Here is a 21,079-nt window from a genome sequence, read left to right as displayed (position 1 = left end):
AGCCACATGTAAATGCTTACTAAATGCTAGCTATTGTTGCTAAGTTTAAAGGCCTTTAAGAAGCAGAGAGCTTCTGTAGGAATGGTTTTACATCATGATATAAATGTTCCCAGTCTGGAATTGAGAAATGCTGACTTTTACCGTCCATCAACAAATAGTGGCTGGACACACTGACACAGCCTTGTCTGTGTATTTAGTGTCCCCCGCCAGCCAATTACATCCGTATGGCAGAGGCTGTGTATTAACCTTTCTTTACTTTTAGACAACACTTCCCTAGCAAGAAAGATCAAGGAATGTTAAATTTAACACATAATTTGACCATCTACTGTGTTCAAGACAGCTTTCTTCTTATGGTGCTGTCTTCCAGCTTTGAGAGGAGTGCCTTTGGATCAGGGCCAGATCCTCAAGCCCCACTCATTTAGGGTTTGCCATTGAATGGAATGTACAGTTTTGTAGGGGTGGGGGGTTTGTTTTCCTTTTTAGAAGATTTTATTTATTTTTTGAGAGAGGGGAAGAGAATGAAAGCAAGGAAGAAAAACATCAGTGTGCAAGAGAGAAACATCCATCAGTTGCCTTTAGCACGTCCCCAGCCAGGGACCTGGCCCATAAACCAGGCATGTGCCCTGACCGGAAATTGAACCAGTGACCTTTCAGTTTGCTGAATGATACCCAACCCACTGAGCCACACCAGTCAGAGCTGAAAAGGACAGTTTTTGAAGAGCAGAGTGGGGTACTCAGACCTGGGCTTTGGAAAAGAGATTTTGTTTTTTTAGTTAAGCATATTTTATTGATTATGCTATTACAGTTGTCCCAATATTTTTCCCCTTTGCCCCCTTCTGTCTGGTACACGCCTTCGTTCCAGCAGTCGTTCCCCCTCCCCGCCCGTAGTTCATGTCCATGGGTAATGCATGTAAGTTCTTCGTCTTCTCCATTTCCTTTACCATTCTTAACATCCACCTGCCTATTTTGTACCTACCAATAATACTTCTTAATCCCTGTATCTTTTCCCCCATTCTCCCCCTTCCCCCTTCCCACTAATAACCCTCCCTGTGAGCTCCCTCTCTATGATTCTGTTCCTGTTCTAGTTCTTTGCTTAGTTTGTTTGTTTTTTTGTTTTTGTTTTTTAGATTCAGTTGTTGATAGTTGTGAGTTTGTTGTCATTTTAATGTTCAGAGTTTTGATCTTCTTTTTCTTAAATAAGTCCCTTTAACATTTCATATAATAATGTCTTGGTGATGATGAAATCCTTTAGCTTTATCTTGTCTGGGAAGCACTTTATCTGCCTTTCTATTTTAAATGATAGCTTTGCTGGATAGAGTAATCTTGGTTGTAAGTCCTTGCTTTTCATCACTTCGAATACTTCTTGCCAGTCCCTTCTTGCCTGCAAAGTTTCTTTTGAGAAATCAGCTGACAGTCTTATAGGAACTCCTTTATAGGTAACTCTCTGCTTTTCTCTTGCCACTTTTAAGATTCTCACTTTATCTTAAGCCTTTGGCATTTAAATTATGATGTGTCTTGGGTTACTCCTCTTTGGGTCTAGCTTGTTTGGGACTCTCTGTGCTTCCTGGACTTGTATGTCTATTTCCTTTGCCAAATTAGGGAAGTATTTTATTAGGGAAGTTTTTTATTATTTTTTTCAAATAAATTTTCAATTTTTTGCTCTTTCTCTTCTCCTTCTGGCACCCCTATTGTTACAGAACCCCTGGGCTGCTCCAATTGAAAACAAACCCACGGGCTCTTTAGTTAGTGGCCCGACTGCCTGCCGCCAAAATTGTAACTCTCAATACCAGAGTTTAGTGAAAAGAAAAAGAATTGTTTATTTAACAGTTATATAGATTTAGTTATTTGCAGATTTCTGTTGTTAAGTCTTATATTCTTTAAAACACCTATAAACACATATCCTTGTCTCCCCCCCCTACCAAACCAGGCTAGCTTTAGAAAAGTTAGAGAAACCGTTTCCCTACTTTCCAAACACAGTTCAGCTTTACCAGCAGCTGCCAATCACTCAATTCTGATTGGGGAGGTCCTTTCTGTGCTGTGGTGCCCTCCAGCTCTCAATGCAGAACCGCCTGGATTCTCAGCCTCCTTGTAAACTGCCTTCTTCCTGCAAACCGCATGGATCTCCTCTCCTCAAAACCACATGGCGAGAGCCTCTTAAAGCAGCCTGGAGACCCCTTCTCCAAGCCACATGGAGAACTTAGCTGAGAGAGAGAGAGAGAGAGAGAGAGAGAGAGAGAGAGAGAGAGAGAGAGAGAGTTAAAATGTCTGCAGCTGCTTATGTGTCCTCTGACGCAGTGGGTGTTGCAAACAGTTCTGACTATTCACAGAACCTTACGTAGGCTCTGTGTGCTTTTTCCATACCGTCCCCTGGTTCAAGACTCCTCCCATTTACCTGAGGCTTTGGACGCAGTAAAGCTATTTTGCATAAGAAAGACACTAGCCACCAGCCCCAGGCATGTGGAGGCATTCTGAAAAGATGCTTCCTTCTCCCCATCCCCCAGCCGCTAACTCTGGGGATTTTTGGACTCCCCTGTTTCTGTAACACTATGATTTGGATGTTGGTATGTTTAAAGTTGCCCCAGAGGTTCCTAAGCCTCTCCTCGTTTTTTTTTTTTTTTTTTTTTTTTTTTCAATTCTTGTTTCTTCTTCCTTTTGTTCCAAATCATTTATTTGAATCCTGGCTTCCTTCCCATCACTGTTCTCTGTATATTTTTCTTCATTTCACTTTGTATAACCTTCACTTCTTCCTTTATTTTGCAGCCATACTCAATCATTTTTCTGAGCATCCAGGGTCTTGAACTCTGCATCTGATAGATTGGCTATCTCCTTTTCGCTTAGTTCTTTTTCTGGGGTTTTGATCTGTTCTTACATTTGGGCCATACTTTGTCTTCTTGATTTGACAGCCTCCCTCGTTTGCTTCTGTGTCTTAGGTAGAGTTGTTGCACCTATTGAGTTGTAAGGGGCGGAGCCTAAGGTAGTCAACAGTGCAAGATGACCCATTTCATCACCTTGTGGCCCTGTCTGAATGAATATTTCTTCATAATTCCTTGGTTAGACTTCCATACAGATCGATTTTCTGGCACTTCTGGTTGTTTTTGTTTGAGGTAGACATAATCCTTATTGTGGATGTTCAAGGAGGTAAAGCATGTCTACCTACATGTCCATCTTGTCCAGAAGCCCCTTTATTGGAAAAGAGATTCTGACATCATCAGGGTCAGAGTAGCCTTTCCTCCATAACTGCCAAGCCTTTGCACACAGTAAATACTTTAAACAGGCCTGTAAGCTGCTGGCACTTAAAAGAGGGAGAAGGAAGATACATAGCCCCATTTTGTCATATTAAAGTTCTTCATCTTGAAATCACAGGATCTAGCAAGTGGAGGAAAGCCTGCCCACATACACACACTCACCACCAGGTAGCAAGGTAACATCCTCCAACCAGCACTGGTGCATCCAGGTTGTTGGGGATGGCCACACCACTCCAGAGGACTCAGCTGACCCTGGCAGGCAAGAAATGCCAGAGAGAAAAAAACAATGAGAGAGGGGCAGAAAGAAGGGGGCATTTTCGTTGTTATTTGGGACATTCTGTGCTTTAGTAAGGAACCCGTTTATATATGATTTTTATTAATATTCATCTGTATGCAAATGAGTTTGATAACAGGAGTATTTTCATGACTAATGCATTGGTGTTGAGATATATTAATCTGTGTTTGGTACATTTGTTAGCATATTCAGCTGTGTGCATTTGTATGTGTACAGCACACCTGTGTGTAATACATCTGTGTTTATAGTAGTATGTGTAATATGTTTCTGCACATGTGGGAGCCACAATACTCTGACCTCTGTGTCAGAGAGGACTAAGAACTCTACTCTCAAGTAGCTTGACATGCTTTTCCTACCATTCTACAGTCTCTTGGGTTTTTGTTGCTCCACATTTCCATTGGCATTCCTAACACTAAAATCAGAGTCCACGCTGCTTGTGAGGTCCCACTGCTCACTCACAGAGACTCTGATGACCTCTCTTTCTCCTCCTCCTGCCAGGAGCCAACCCCCTACAGAGGAATGAAATGGGACATACACCCTTGGATTATGCCCGAGAAGGGGAAGTGATGAAGCTTCTAAGGACTTCTGAGGCCAAGGTAAGTCTCAGAAAAAGGAAAGCCCTGTGGGCACTCCAGGAGGCATTTAATCTTTCACTCATTAGATTATGTCAAGCTTCACACTTCCCTTAGGTTATTATTGTATGTCTAAAACAAATCTAACCCCCAATCTCATCAAGAATAGGAAACCTCCTATCGTGACCAGGAAGAAGCCTGGGCCGGCCACTTTTTCCCTCTGAGGATTAACTTCAAATTTAATTTTTAAGGTGATGGACCTTCTAGCTCCTCTTCATAGGAAGGAGGCTAGTGAGACAAAATCTTTTGCCCAGATACTATGTCCTCCAGCCTCATGGATTCATTCTGTAGCCTAATCAAGTAATCCTTTCCTGTCGCCACTCTTCTAGAACCATTCCCTGATCCCTCTCCACACACACTCCAAATAACCTGGTATACAGTCTGAACTAGCCCCCATTCAAAATCTTCATCTTAATTTGATCCTCCTACCCAAACTTGAACTTCCTAAAAACAGAACTGCCTCTGCTCCTTTCAGCCACCAAACTGTAACTCAGGAACTACTTAGTAGAATCCAAGAACTAGAATCACAAATCTCAGAGCAGTCAGGGACCTCAGAAATCATCAAGTCCAGTGATGGTAAATCATACCAAAGCCAAACCAGATAATCAGGAAGATAGAGCTATACTGGTTGAAGGAGTGATGGACCTATTCCTTCCCTGGCTTGTCTGTTCCCTCCTGAGCAGCCTCAGTGGAGGCTCTGCCGTAGGGCAAATGTTTTAAAATTCTAAAACCTAACGACTTTTATTTTACTTTTGAAGAAATTGGATCCAGGGGTATGATGTGGCTTGCCTTTGATCCCAGAGTAAGTTAGCATCAAAACTGAAAATAATAGACTTGAACAAAGTAAGTTTAGAGACAGGACTAGAACTGGAAAACCTGATTCTGACTCTGTCTTATGCTCTTTCCAGCATCATAGTGTCTCTGGTTGGCAAACTGGCTGAAGTGCCCTGAGATGATTCAGTGTAGCAGGTCCCACCTAGTGGCAAATATTCTGTGTCTTGAGGAAGAGCACTTAAGTCACTGGACTGAGACAGGATGTGGTTTGTGATCCCAGCTCCACCACTGGGTGACCATGGGCTAGCACTTGCCCTCATTGCAGCTTGGTTTACCTCTGTGAAATGAAAACACTGGACTAAATGGCTTCTGAGGTTCCATTCAGCATGCAATTGTCTGTGTATCAGTCAGGATAAACATATTATGCTGTTGTAACAACCCCAAATTTCAGTTGTCTAAAACAACAAAGATTTATTTTTGCCTCATGCTGCATTTTCATGTGGGTCAGGGAGGTGGGGGGCTCTCCTCATCACAGACACTCAGGGACCTGAGTGCGGAGCAGCCACCCTATGGAATGTTGCTGGTTGCTTGACAGAGGAAAAAGGTTTTCTGGAATATCCCGCATCTGCGGTTAAGTGCTGAGCCTGGACATAGAACCCTCTGCCTCCACTCAGAACTCACTGGGGAGACTAATCCCATATTCCTGCCCAGGCACAGGAAGACCCAGAATGAACCTACCATGTGTCTGGAAGAGGAAGAACTGGAAATATTTGGTAACCAGCATGAACTATAGTTTGTCTCCTTAGGATCTTTCAGTGTCCAGAGAAGGGGAGGAGTTAGGAAGGTGGACTGACTTTTACAGCACATTCCAAGGAGCACTTAGGAGCAGCAAAGAGCAAAAATTGCACAGAGCAAATGCTTCCCTCTTCTTGTGGAGATTCCCACCCCTAGAACTAGCCCTGGAAGTCAGGTCAGCTTTCCCTAGTCCCTTAAGGAAATCCCTAAACATGTTTCAAATAGCCTCGGGGACTACATTCGAGTCATCATTTTCCCTTTCAGGCCTAATTAGTGTCCCCTGAGAGCAGGCACTGCACTTGGCCAAGAGTAATAATGGTTTGTCAGGTAATGTGACATAGGCCTACATCTTGTCTGGTCATATAAAGCAAAAAATACAGGCCTTTTTCCCTGGCTGGTGTGGCTCACTAGATTGAGCACCAGCCTGTGAACTGAAAGGCTGCCAGTTCAGTTCCCAGTCAGGGCACATGCCTGGGTTGCAGACCAGGTCCCCAGTTGAGGGCGTGTAAGGGGCAACAAATCAATGTTTCTCTCCCTCTCTTTCTCCCTCTTCCCCTCTCTCTAAAAATAAATAAATAAAATCTTTTTTTTTTTTAAAGAAAAGAAAAACAGGCCTTTTAGTGCCAGCATAGTGCTGCTGAGAGACCCTTAACAAAATTTGGCTGCCAAAAAAATGGCTTGATGTTGGCCACAAGGCCTCTGTCCCAAGTTAAAAAATGGCAGTTGCATTCCTCTGTGCCAATCAGACTCTTCTGGACCATAGAGAGCAATTACAGACACCACCTTCTGAGTGGACTGAGCTCTTACAATCTGTGCAGAGGAAGGCGGTGAGGGGACAAGAGGAACTGTGCCCTGAGAAAAGGCTGAAGGAAGTAGGGTCATCTGGCCCAGAGAGTAGAGACTGCACATAGGCACAGGAATGGCTGTGACTGGGAAGGGAGGAGATTCATTCAGTGGCAAAGCTAGGACAGAGCCAAGCTTAATGGGTGGCAGATGCAAGGAGGAGCTCCCTAACAGAGCTGTCGTACACTGCAAGGGGCAGCCTATAGGAGCGAGACAACCACTTAGAGTCAGCCCAGGGCTTCTGTAGCCTCTCAACTGGAGAACATTCTTGTTTTTCACTTCTCTGCACTTGATCCCTTCATCTGGTCTGGACTTCCTACATCTGGAATGCCCACCTGTCCTCTGAGCATCGCCACCTGATTGCCTGCCATCCCAGCACATCCTAACCAGCTGAACTGCCCCTCAGCTCTCCCTCAATGTCAGCAGCATTGTCTTTCTCTCATGTGCTTAGCATCTTTCTGCTCTGCTTTTTTTCCTCCAAGCTGCAAAACTACCTCTTCAAGATTGTGAGGAGAGTTTCTGGGGAAAGTACTGCTTAGACCTGGTTTCTGTCTCCCTCCACCAGAAAGTAAGCAGCAGCTGCTCCTGAGTTCAGGCCCTTTGTTTATAACATAATGACTCAGGCCTGGAGGGTGCATCTCCTGGTTCTCTGTCTAGACATGGGTTACCACCACTCAGATCTGATCTTACTCCTCCTCTATCTGTGTAGCATCCTCTGCCTCCCAGCTCAACCTCTTCCACCTTCACCGACCACTCTGTAGTCATATATGTGCTCATTACAGAAAACTTTAATTATAAAAGTCATCTGTCCCATCATAGAAAATAAGGAAAGTAAATAAGAGAATTAAATAATTCAGTACATATCTATAAATGGCATCTGTGTGCCAGGCTCTGGGCTATGTGGGAAGAAGACAAATGGTGAAACACTGAAGGAGATCACAGTCTGATGAGAAGACAGGCAGGTGAACTATGACACCATTGAGTCATCTGTCCCAGGGAAGCCCTGGCACTGTGAAAACCCTGAGGTGGCTTCTAATCCTGCCTGGGAGAGATGTCAACTAGGAGAATCTCAATTAAAAGCATACTAGCCCTTATACATATACTCAACCCCTATTAATATTTTTAATTATTTATAATAATAGGTACCATTTATCTAGTGTATTCAGACAGTATGCCAGGTGCTCTAATATATATTGTTTCTAGTCCTACAACAAATCTATGAAGCAGCTCTTCTACCATTTTACAGATGGGAAATTGAAGCTGAAAGAAAGCAGGTGACTTACGGAAAATCGAGTTGTTATAAGTAACTATTGAGATATAAATCAGAGACTTCCTCTTATGATACTATATTTACCTTTTCTGGACCATAACTATATGTATTTATATAGATGATCTTTTTTAAACCTGGTTAATAGCTTACTGTATACTCATATACCAGGGATCTCAAACTGGCAGCCATGTTTTATTTTGCCAACCTATAATTTTAAAAAATGTGAATGTAATGCTTTAGAGGTTAAAACATGGACTTCTAGCCACAGGCCTTCTCATTCCCTATTGTATGTGCTTGCCTGTCAGGCATTTATATTTCCTACTTGGCTCTCAAAGTGTTTGAATTATGATCCTAGGTCCTTATTTGGAGTCTTCATTTTTTTTTTCACTTAATGTTACTTCTTGATGATTTTCCTATTTTAAAATTATCCATTAGCCTAATTTTTTATTTCATTCTGCCTTTTAAAAGTTGTTGCTTATCTAAAATCTCTGTCACCTTAATTGGCCTAAATGAGTTTCTCCTCACTTTTGGTTTACTCAGTTCTCTCAGCATTCTGTGTAGAGAAACCTCCTTGAGGCCCTCAGGAAGATTCAGAGGTAGATGAAGCCCAGCTCCTGTGCCCTGAGCCAGCCATCTGGGAGAGGAAGATGGGGAGAGGCGGGTGCTCCTAGCTTTGATACCCACAGACTGACTTGTGTGTTAGGGGAGGGGTCTACACAGAGTTTGTGGGGCTCCAAAAAGCATGGATCTCCTCTAGGCAGAATGACCAGGGCAGGCTTCATAGAGAAGGTAGCCTGTGATCTCACTTTGAAGGATTCCCTAGATGGAGAGTTTAATACTTAAAGCTTAGACAGTTTTCCTGTCTTAACTAAGTGACGAAGGAGAAGTAGAAATATATCTCTGCACATGATGGCAGATAAAACAAAAATATGGAGAGCTATTCCATGATGAATATTCAGCTGAGGGGGACGTGCTGGTGCCAACCCGCATCTCCACTCCCAGATCCTCACTCCACCGAGACTCTCGAGGAATTTATTGCTCATTTTAATCACACCCAGAGAATGAATTGGCAGGAATATTAGGCAGATAGACCTATCATATATATTTTATTTGCATATCCCAGTGACAGAATCACAAGCACATTTCCTATCTCTATATTTTTTCATTTGCTTCAGGGGTAGCTGGGGATGCAGTACTCCCCTGGGCCCCCATTCAAGGCTGCAAGCTTGGGTGCTCCCTCCAGAGCTAAAGGAAGCTTTGCAGGCAGGAAGGGGTGAGGTATGCAGGAAGGTAGGGTGGTTATGTTCCTTCTGGTTTAGGGTAAGGGGGCCCCCTTCCTTTCCCTGCCCAGCCTCTTCCCTGCTGCACGTCTCATTTTGAGTGCCAGTGCCTAGCCCTGTGCTTGGCCCTATGGAGAGGAAAACATTGCCTGACCTTCATCACAGCACTCTGTGCTTTATGGGGACAGTTTTTTGCACAGTGTTTTCTTTGTTTTTAACTTCTTAAAAACTTTTTATTGAAATATATTTGAATAAGGTGCACATATTATAAATGTCCTGCTCACTGTAGTCTCACAAACTAAATACATCTGATCAAGGAACCGGTTATTACAAGCTCTCAGAAGCCCACTTCATACGCCCTTCTAGTTACTCCCCATCCCCCAAGGGTAAGAATTATCCTGACTTTCTTTTATTTTACTTTATTTTATTTTCAGATTTTATTTATTTATTTATATTTTAGAGAGAGGGGAAGGGAGGGAGAAAGAGAGGAAAAGAAAAATTGACATGCGAGAGATACATAGATAGGTTGCCTCTCACATGCCCCCAGCTGGGAACCTGGTCTGCAACCCAGGCATGTACCCTGACTGGGAATTGAACCGTGATCCTTTGGTTCACAGGCTGGTGCTCACACCACTGAGCCACACCAGCCTGGGCAGAACATTTTCTTATGTAACCTTAATACAGTCCTCAGAATCAGAGCATTATATTGATACTACCTTGACATCCTAATGAGTACAAACTGGTTATTTTGTAGATTGTGCCTCAATTTGGGTTTGTTTAATGTTTCCTTATAATTCAACTCAGATTATGCATTTCTGGCAAGAACACCCTGTGGTGTTTATTTTCAGTAAGTTCATCGAGCAGTCCTGTGCTAAAAGTTAATATATGAAATTTGTGTTTTAAGTCTCATCTCCCTAAATAGACTCTGAACTCCCTGAAGGCAGGGAACAGATATTTACAGGATGGACAGTGCGGGTGCTGGAGTCAGACTACAAGGATTAGTGTTCTGTCTCTATTACTTGCTACCAGTAGAACCTTGCTTTAATTTACTTTATCTCTGTGTATTGAGGGATGAGATACTCTGAACTTCATAAAGGTGTGAGGATTAGAACAGCTGGTCCCAAACCAAGCAAGACTCACCAATGGGTGCTACAACTAGTGAATGGAAGTTTGAGGAATCACAGGATATTTACATAGTCTGAGTCTCACCCCACAAGATAATTATTAATTACAGCGGGAAAAATGATAGTGAAGAAACCTGGCACAGACCACTTTAACCAAGGGATCAAAGTTAACATCAATGGTTACAGGATACAGTAGCACCAGGTGCCTCCTGATTTGATGCACTGAAAAGAACACAACTCATTTTCTCACTTTAGTCTATGCTTGCTCCTCTTAACCCCTCTCTCCAGTCTTGTCTCTCTGGATCAACCCAGCTATTTGCAGAGGAGTGACATGACCCGATTTACATGGAATCCAGGATGCTGACATAGTGGTCACCAGGCTGATGGGACTGATGCCTGCCCTGTGCCCAACCTTCCTCTACAGAAATGTGTACTTTATGAGTTAGTTCAAAAAACTAACTTCCTTTCTTTCTTTTCCTTCTTTCCTTCCTCCCCATCTCTCTCTCTTTCTCTCTCTCTCTCCCTCTCTCTCTCTCTCTCTCTCTCTCTCTCTCTCTCTCTCTCTGTCTCTTTCCCTTTTAAAGAAAGGGGGAGAGAGGGCAAAAGACAGGGAGAGAAACATTGATGTGAGAGAGAAACATCGTCCGGTTGCCTCTCGTATGCACCACCAACCAAGGACTGAACCGTCAGCCCAAGCATGTGCCCTGACTGGGAAATCAAACTGGCAACCGTTCAGTTTGCAGGACAATGCCCAACCAACGGAGCCACACTGGCCAGGCTCAAGAGACTTTCAAGTCCCTTGGGTAACTCTCTTATCCCTCAGTCTTCTCTCCCATCTGTTCCACATTCCCTGGGCTCCTCCTGTCACCATTCCCCCCCACTCGGGGTTCTTTTCATCACTGAGCCCCGCAAGTCTCAGTGTTGCCCCCTGGTCCCCTTTATTGGCCTCCCTACCCAGCTCTCTCTCTGTCGTCCCCAGCTTCAGGACATGATAGAAGCCCTGCCTATGATATGTGAGTTGGGATTGGAGTCAGAAGCATAGGGTATATCTGAGTCTGTCTGTGAGCAGCCAGTGGGCACTGTGGCCCTGAACTCCTGTGCAAGGCAAACTGCAGCTTGGCCTCTCTTCTCTTTCCTCCTCCATACCTATCCCATTATTCTTGCCCAGAGTCTCATTATGCCTACCACCCCTGCCCCAACTACCCTCTAAGTGAACACACTGCCAGGTTTATTATCAGACCTGCTCCCTGAGGAATGCCCAACGGTAATGATGCCTGACATACCCTTTCTCCCTGTAACCCTCCCCTGTAGAGGCACTCAGTCCAGCTACCCATCTCTGAGTGAGCCCAGCTAGGCTTTACCTCGGCCTCCCAGCCCTTTCCTGTAAATGCACTCACAGCCAGGAGGGGTGCCATATTTAATCAAGAGTGATGGAAACCAGTGGCTGCGATTATCCAGCCAAGAGGTAGCATAGGGAGCGGGTTGCTGCTGGCTCCAGGTGAGGGCTTCTGAAGCTAATTGCATATGGCTTTTATTAAGAAGATGATCACTCCCCCGCTCCTGCTGTCCTGGGTAGCTTCTTCCTAGTGCCTCTCAGCCCAGTACCCTCTGCTTCTGAAGGCTGGGTTACCTGCTTATCTTCTCTAGTAAAACCCTGTAAACGCATGGCCTTGACCTTAGTCCCTGTAGTCTTCCTTCCCATCTTCTCAAAAAGCCAAGAACAATAGTAGCCCACACTTATGAAGCCCTTCCCAAGTGCCTTCTCCCATTCTCCTCTCTCTTCTTTCCTAAGAAGAGTGTATACAGACCAAGTATTTTCCTGCCCTAGGTCCTTCCACTGGCTAGCATCTCACAAGCCTGGGCTCATAGTTCATGCCTTAAAAAGTCATTAATTCAACACTTTTTTTTTTTTTGTACAATATCTGCTAAGCATTAGAAAAAGAACATGAAGCAGTAATCTTCTACCTGATTTAATCCTAGTGTCCTATACATTTTTATCCAAAATTCTGATGCATTTTCAGAAGCTTTTCTGAATAGATATTTAGGGCTCCAGGCTGGTATAGAATTGGGACATGCTCAGATTTAGGCCATAGGTTAAGTCTTTCCCAGGACCATCTAGAAAGCTCCTGAGAAACCAGCTAGATCACGGTGTAACTAACCTTCCCCTACCCTCACCCCCATAGAAGTCAAGGACCATTTCCCCTTGCCCAAGAAAATAACAGGAATTCTAAGACAGCCTAAAACCATGACACTGAAGAAGAGTTACAGGACGAAGAAATGTTTCTCTGGAGAAAACAAGGAGGCCATGGTGATTGTACCCAAATCAGCAAAGTGGTGAGAAAAGTCATGTTAGGCTTGGCCTGCAGCGAAGAGAAAAGATGTGTTCTGTTCTATGAGGCCCCACAGATCAATGGGTGGAAAGTACCTAAAGGCAGAATTCTGTACCACATAAGGAAAACTGACAGACAGAGATGAGACACTGTAGAGGTGTCCATAGAACCGTGTTGGTATTAGAACTGTGCCCTGCTAGGTTCATAGGGGAAGGAGTCAGGGGCCACTTCTAGGGCAGTGGGGACATCCAGGTAGACTTGGCTGCTGGCTTCTGCTTGAGCCAGAGCACCTCTTTATGTATGGAGCTTTGTGCAGATTCAATAAGTTTAAAGGGTTCTAGTAAACGCCCCCCCCAAAAAAAAGGGGGGACTGGGTTACAAAATGAGTTATCAAAATATAGCAAAGGACAAGTAGCATTTATCAAAGGCCTCCCAAGGGCCAAGCGCTGTGCTCCCCACTTGAGTCTCTCACATACCACTTCTACATACACATCCACTGTGTACCAGAGACTCTGCCAAGTGCTTGTGTACATTACCTCATTTAATCCCCACCAGCGTCCCACAAGGATCCTGCAAGGTAGGTATAAGTACCATCCTCATGTTAGAGATGAGGAAACTGAAACCCAAGGAGGTAAATTAAATTCCCCAGAGTCAGCTACCTAGTAGGTAGATGAGGTGAGATTTGAATTCAGGTCCATCTGGAGCAAAGCTTCTTTTTGCCACATGACATGTCCCAAATTTCATGAGCCAAATTTCAGATGGGGACAACTGTAAGAATTAAATATGATGCTATGTTTAAAATGCTGAGTACAGTGCCTGGAACACAGCCACTAGTCCACAGGTAGTAGTTACCTCATTCATTTGGCAACTTGTATTGACTCCTTCCATGAGCCAGGCCCTGTGCTGGGTGCTGGAGCTATAGAGATGAATAAAACATTGCCTTTGTCTCTGAGGACTTTATGGACTAGTAAGGACAGATAAACAGACAGTCAAATAAGTGCTCCACAAGCCCCAGAGCGGGCACAAAGCCTTACAGCAGGCTTCTTAGACAATATAGTATTGAAGCTGAGATCACCAAGGCACTTAGAAGTGAGTGGGAATGGAGGAGACTTTTGTGGTAAGGGAGCAGTGTTAGCAAAAGGCCTAGAGGTGGGGATACCCATCACTGAGGGGAAGTGAGGAAACAGGCCCAAAAACCACTAGAGGCCAGCATCCATTGCTCTGAGCTCCTCCATGGACTGCTTGACTGCAAGCCGGCCAGGCCACTTGCCAGGGCTGTACCAGCCAGTCTATGTGCATCTCACCTTCAGAGCCTTCCAGCCCAGTGGACCTGAGTGCTTAGAGGGGCTGGGTGGGCAGGGAGGAGGAGGAGGCAGATATATGACTGGAGTCGTCAGAGCTAGGTGATGTATGTAGCGCCTGAGGGAGCTGCATGGTGACACTCTGGATTCCAGCCGGCAAACATTGTTCCACTGGGATCGGCACCGCATTACTGCTCCATATGAAACCCCAGGACTGATGGGAGCTTTCAGTTACAGACTGATAGCAACAACCAAAATTGGATTGTTTGCTATTTATTTTTTTTAACTTCTGTCAAGGTCACTACTGTAACAGGAAAACACTGCCCAACCAGCAGATATTTTTCCTCCACTCTGCCCACAAGAGCAATCTGCAGCTACAACTTTTGTGACAGGGCCTTACCTTGGCAGCTTGCTTTCTAGAAATCTGTCAGCACTATAGAGGTCTGAGGGGAAGGGAGCCTCCTGAATTCTCTACTCTTAAGACCTGCTCTCTTCCTCTGTCTCCTGACTTCCATGAATGCTTTTTCATGGGGCCAATGCACTCACCCTTCCCTGCCTGGTCTACAGATAGTCCTTCCATTTCCACCTGGCTCAATACTCCAGCCTTTTCCAGCCTCCAGCCTCCCAGAAAGCATCCCCATAATGTTCCACATTTTATGTATCCTTCTCTGCACTGCTATACCACCCAGTCTAGTTATTAATCCCTCCTTATATCTGTCATCAAATTCATTCTTGTAGACATTCACCAGATGCGTCTACTGTGCCGAAACTTGTGCTAGGAATAGCAGTGAGTAAAAAATAGTGCCTGCCCTCAAGGAGCTCAGTGTTGATTTAGAGTACATATTCATAAACGTGCAACAAAACTATTTCCAAGTAGTTGGGTTTTTTTGGGGGGGGGCGGGTTGGTAGCGATAGGTACAGGGCTAGAAACAGGCGTGCATACCTTGGAACTGTGAGGAAAATGGTTGATTCTGCCTGAGAAATATTTGTGTGCCAGGCCTGGCTTTCCTCTCCTTCCTCACAGTGTGAACAAGCTCAGGAGCTTCTGCCTTCACTGAAGCGGACCACACCCAGGGCCTGCACATGCCAGGCACTCAGCATCACTAGAACCTCCCAGGTGGCAAAGCACAGTTCTCTTCCCTCTCCCCACCCCACTTTTCCATCATGGTGGAATTGCTCAGCACTGGGCTCAGCCCATAGCAATTGCTGAATGGTTGTGTTTAATTGAAATGCAGTATCATTGAAGTGGAGGGTGTTCTTAGCTCTGGTTTGAAAGCCAAAAAGGTTTTCAAGAGGATAAGTGGAAAGGGAAAGGAACCTATATTTGTTAAACACTTACTGCATGCCAACCATGATGCTGGGCACATTAAATACATCATCATATTTAATCCCTGATTAATAGGTAAAACTAAGGTGAAGTAACTTGCTCCAGGTGATGAGCACATTTTGTAAGTGATATAACTGGGATTGGAACCAAGGTCTTCTGTCAGACTCTAGAGTCAAGGGTTAATTTAGCAGTAGTACTTACTTTACTAGCAGGTTGAGCCAGGACCTCTGAACAGTGACCACCTGAGGTAAGAAGATAGGGTGAGGGGTAAAATGAAAGGACAGAGGAAGGACTGGGCCTATAGTGGTCATGAGCCAGAGCTGTGCATCCTGACACCTGAAGAGCCAGGTGTGTGTTTTATCCCCTGGATCGGGGACAGAATGGAACCAGAATCCTGTTGGGCCCAGCACTCCTGAGCCACCTTCACTCTCTCCCCACAGTACCAGGAGAAGCAGCGGAAGCGTGAAGCTGAGGAGCGGCGCCGATTCCCACTGGAGCAGCGGCTAAAGGAGCACATCATTGGCCAGGAGAGTGCTATTGCCACAGTGGGTGCAGGTGAATATGTGAGATGCTAGCCTGCACCAAAAAGGGCAGGGAGCTCACGGTCTGCTGCAATGAACTGTACATCCTGCTGTCACCATACTGTGGGGAGGTGGCTAATAGTATTACAACTTAACATTTGTTGAGTACTTTCTATTAGGCATTAGGAAAAGCTCTTTGCATATATCCTATCATTTAATCCTTATAGCAACCCCGTGAGTTTGGTACCATTAAATCCCCAGTTTATAGATGAGGAAGCTGAGATACAGAGCATTTAAATAATTGCTGATGACTGCTTTTCCTATATTTACAATTTAACTCTCACCTTTACCTGGTCTACTGTTTTCCACATCTCCACTTTTCAGGTGGGGAAACTGAGACCCAGAGAGAAACAGGATATTGTCCACACAAGTAATGTAGCAGCTGAGCCAGAACTAGAACTTCTGTCTTCTGCCACTGGCTCAATTTTAGAGAAAATGTCCTGAACAAGTTTTGAATGCCTTTTCCACCCCAGAAGCTCTAAGTACTATACTTTGACCCCTGGGAGCCATACTGCCCGCTGGTGTAACCATAATCTAATGCCCCTCCTGCCCACGCTGATCCCACTGACCCAGGCACATGACTCCCTTCAGGTGACCTCAGACAAATACAGCAAGGGCAGAAGAACCCATGCCCAGCTTGGAGAATGGGACATTCCCCAAGGCAGTGGTTCTCAAACTATGGTCTCTGGCACAATATAATCAATATTCTCTGGGGCCTTGTTAGAAATGCAGATCTCAGGCCTCTCACCCCAGACCTGTGGAATCAGAAACTGGGTATGGAGCCCAGCAACCCATGCTTTAGCAGGCCCTGCAGGAGGTTTGGATGCTCAGCTCAAGTTTAAAAGCCTCTGTCCTATGGTGTCTCGGTCAGTTCTATTCATGTGTTGCTTACCTCTTCTCTCTAAGCATTTGGTCACACAGTTCAGTGACTGCCAAGGACAACACCAGGTTCTGCTCACTGATAAAGGGGACATTAGGCTGAAATTGTGGCGCCCCTCTGGGATATTCTGAGGTGGCATTTTCAACCCTAGGAAACCAATTAGAGGAGTAATTGAAAAATGAAGGAGGTTGTCCCTGTGATACACTGAGCCCAGGCTGATCTTCATCATCCTCACATTCAACAATGGGACGCATGTGAGAGCTGTGAGCCCTTCATCAAGGGCCTGACCCCATCACAGATAAAAGTAGCCCAATGACCAGAGCTGTCTCACCAGTTAGAGGTCAGTGGGCTGCCTCCTGACACACACAGGAGTCAGGGAAAGCTTTTTTTAATATGTAAGGCTCAACTATTCAGGCCCAAACTGCACCAAGCTGCCCTTTTGGGTCTAGATATAGACATCACCCTCAGCCACCATCTTGGAGGTGGAAACCTCCCACTTCTTTGCCAATGTCATGTCTGAAGTAGAGGAAGGGGAGACCCTGGGAGCTCTCAGGTGCTGGAGGGAGAAGGAGTAGCCTATGGAATAGATATTACCTGGGCAGGAGACCTAAGAGCATCTCCTGCTGTAGTCTCCTGTCCATTTGCCATCATAGTGTTTTCCCTCTGCTTCTTACACAGCCCTTTCCCAGCAGGCTGCCTGCTCCTCTGAACTCCTGCTTCTCACCAGCTTCTCCAGCCCATAGGGTATGTAGCTCCCAGAAGCAGGAGTTTGCAGGAGGTGTGGGCGGGGGGCATTGAGATGGAAAGAATTCAACCAACCTAGGCTTAAATAGCAAGTTAGCACTTACTAGCTGTGCCATTCAGGCTATTCACTTAGCTTCTTTGAGCATCCATTTCTTCCCCTGTGTACTGGGAAGTCAGATCCAGACTGCCTGACTATAGAGTATATGCTCTTTCCAGTGTGTGCCAGACAGCCCTGAATAAAACCTCATCCCTGTCTTTAAGATGTTTACTGTCTAGGGTTGGCCATAACAAGTAATGTAGCATTAATGTGCTCCTTAGGTTAGGCCCACAGCTCTTTCCTTCAAGCTGGGACTGATCCTTAGTCCTAGCCCCAGGCTGACCTCTTTTCCGAGTCCTACAGACCTGCTGTCCTACCGGTCTGTCTCCCTTTGTTGTGGACCTGAGCAGGCGTAGATGATTCAGCTCCCCCACTGCCCAAGGATTGTCAGGATGTCTACCCTGAGTTCTTCTGTCCAAAACTTCATTCTGTCACCCAAACAGTGCCTCTGATCAGGAAGGCCCTACGCCTTGTCCTGTGGTGTGTAGGTTGACCCTGTCATGGCTCCAGTGACCCCAGAAAAGACAGAGGCTGTTGGAGGCAGGACTGTGTGTGGGGTTGGTGTGTTATTGCCATTATTCATAAATCAATAACTATGTGCCCACCTTGCTAGACGCCCTGCATCTGGGGATCACACTGACAGTAGTCAGATAATGTTCAGCTGCCCACCCAGGTGAAGCCTGAGGCACTTTCCAGGTCAGCAGGAAATGCTTCAGGACCTCACCCCTAAAGAAGGAGTTGCAGGAGAGGGAGGCAGACCCAATGTGTAGTCCAGGCCTCCCTTGTTCTCTAGCTAGTGTCAGACATGTGCTAGGGACTAGCTGGGTGGCCCTCTGCCACCCCAGGGGTACCATGATGATGGGCAGCCAGAGAAGTGCCACAGAATGAATTGATTTGATAAATGGCCATTTATTACCCTCTCGAATTGGCTGAAACCAATTTCGGTCACATCAACCCCTGGTAAGTGCTGGGATATTGATTTGTGCAAAGTAATACAGTGAATTTATCAGTGCGATCCCCAGCTGCAGGGCTTCTAGAAAGCCTAGTACACAGTTACCACCTTACAAATGGAGGAGATAACGCACCAACCCCACAGCCCAGGCCCCTCCCTGTGTTCTCTGGTCTTCTAGGGTCACTGGAGCTAAAGCAGGGCAACCTACATACCATAAGCCATAGCCTTAGCATTGGAAGCAAGGCTTTCATTCCAGACTCCAGAGCTGTTCTTGGTCATGGGGTGAAAGTGGAAGCCTTCCTGTGAAGCAGACCCTTTGGGAGTTTGAAGCCTCTGTTTCCCACCATCCTCCTCAGAAAGGCAACCAACTGTCTGTTCAGCACGTTCAGAGCTGGACTCCACGCCGCTCCCCCATCTCCAGCCTGTCTACCCTCTGTGTTCCTGTCTCAGTAAAAGTACCACCATTCCTGGGCTCCTAAATAGACACTCAGATGTTTTTTGGCCCCTTACCCCTTAAAGCCCATCAAGTATCAAATTCTGTCATTCTACCTCTTAAATGTGTCTCAAACCTGGCCTTTCCCCTCTGTCTTTTTTTTTTTTTTTTTTAATAATTTATTTGTTTATTTATTTATTTTTTTTTTAGAGAGAGGGGAAAGGAGAAAGAGAGGGAGAGAAACATCACTGTATGGTTGCCTCTTACTTGTGCCCCCAACTGGGGACCTGGCGTGCAACCTAGTCATGTGCCCTGACTGGGAAATCGAACCAGAGACACTTGGTTCGCATGCCGACGACACTCAATCCACTGAGCCACAGCAGCCAGGGTTCCCCTCTGTTCTTAATACCGCTGCTCCAGCTCAGGCCCTTGGAAGTACACAGTAGCTTCTTCACTGGTCTCTGTGCCTACTTCCCTTCCAATATAATCACCTCTCCCCTGCTGGAGTGAGCTTTGTAAAGACTCCCCTGTTTAAAATCCTTGAGTAGCTCTCACTGCCCTGGCGCAGCATACGAGGCCCACCCCTGCCGCCGCCCCCACTTTGCATTGCATCCGTCACCAGCTGCTTCTGCTTCCCTGCTCATGGCTGTGTTGATCCCCTGCCTTCATTTGTTGATACTGCCCTCTGCATGGAATTCCTTTTCTTTTGGCCCTTTCCCCACCCTAGTCCTGCCTGTCTCCCATTCCATGGCTGGCTTTTACTTAGCCTGACTTAGTTCAGGAGTAATAGACTGTAGACTTCTGAAGGCAGAAACCATGACTGAATTGTTTCTGTTTTCCCAATTCCTGGCACAGCACTGCTCAAAGTAGATGCTTAGTGAAGTTTGTTGAGTTAGTGAATTTCATATGGCCCCTTATCCATCTCTGTGATGTGCTCTGAGTAAAGAGAAGCTGTAAGTCTGCTTTCTAGTAGTTCACAAACATACTGGGAATGTGACTGTAGCAAAATAGTTCATTATAACACCCATACTACTTGACCTTTGACCCCTTGGTGGACAGGTTATTCCCCAGACTTGCTCTGGGAAGAAGGTCAGCTAAACACTGAGATGCTTCCCTGTGGCTCCCTCTGACCGGGGGCCTCTCCCAAACACCCATTGCACCTGATCCTGGTTGACACTGAAGCCCTTGAAATTCCTCGGGGAAGTTCTACCACCCCAACCACTCTTCCCTGCTGGGGTGAGCCCGAACTCAGAATCTCAGCATCAGCCGTGTGGCATGCAGTGGGCACACCCTCCTATCTCATGCTTCACTTCCCCTTTTGACTAATCCAAAACTGTAATCTTCCCAAGCCCTGTGTCTTCCTGGACCTTCCCTGGGAGTCCTGTTGCTGATCTGAGAAATACATGGCAATGATTAATTTAGAAGAGTTCTTATAGTTCCACCTCCACACTGCACCACTTCAGATGTCTCTCCTGTGCCCCTGCTCTCCTCGTTGCCTGGATGGCCCTTTCCTTCCACTGGCTTGCACCAAGACACTCAAGACCCAGGGCTTCCTGTGGACACTTCTTATCACTGCACTTACTACAGGGTATCATTTTGTATGTCTTTCTCCCTCCGAAGGTCAGCAGCTACCTCTCATTCAGCTGTTTCCCCAAGGATTGGGTATACAAGTGTGTAAAACGTTGTTAACTTCAGTGAAGGAAGTCTTAGTCCCTTTGATACTCTGCTTCTCCTCAAGACAGATTCTCATCTCAACCTCTTTCTGGACGAGTGTTGCTCTTCCCTCCAGTAGCGCCTGCCTGCAGTGTGTGTGCGCACAGACAATGGGGGGAGGGGGGCTCAGCAAACGCTATCCTTCGCATTTTTAATATATTGACTACTCAGTAGTAGTCAATCTTCAGAAAGATAAGTCCTTAAAGACCAACCTTTCTTTCATCATCCTCCATACCTGAGGCTCCCGTATCCACTCAGTCAGCAGGTACTTCGTGCTCACTTGCTGTGCTCCTTGAACCTACGAGCTGTAGACAGGAAATTGCTAATGGACATTCAGGTGACTCTCAACCAGGACAGTCCCTCTGAAGGACGGGTTCCCCTAGGAGATGCCACAAGCATGGAACACCAGGTTAGGTTAAAAAAAAATCTCCCATACCAGATCACTAGAACATACTAGGAAGGA

At 45.7% G+C, this 21,079-nt stretch overlaps 1 protein-coding gene across 2 annotated transcripts in view; it reads left to right on the top strand.

Annotated features, from left to right (window-relative positions):
• The window catches only part of CLPB (ClpB family mitochondrial disaggregase), a 144,947-nt gene that overhangs the window by 104,513 nt on the left and 19,355 nt on the right, over positions 1-21,079 (top strand). For both annotated transcript variants that reach the window (XM_090265076.1, XM_090265069.1), the window contains exons 6-7: positions 4,039-4,136; positions 15,657-15,771. In XM_090265076.1, coding sequence (XP_090121202.1) covers positions 4,039-4,136; positions 15,657-15,771 — 213 coding nt within the window. The remainder of the gene's footprint in view (positions 1-4,038; positions 4,137-15,656; positions 15,772-21,079) is intronic.

This window comes from Furipterus horrens, unplaced genomic scaffold, assembly GCF_987537825.1.
Source record: "Furipterus horrens unplaced genomic scaffold, mFurHor1.1.pri manual_scaffold_2, whole genome shotgun sequence".
In the NCBI taxonomy this organism is placed as follows: domain Eukaryota; kingdom Metazoa; phylum Chordata; class Mammalia; order Chiroptera; family Furipteridae; genus Furipterus; species Furipterus horrens.
The sequence above is the reverse complement of the archived record's forward strand: the minus strand, read 5'-3'. Positions and strand labels throughout refer to the sequence as shown.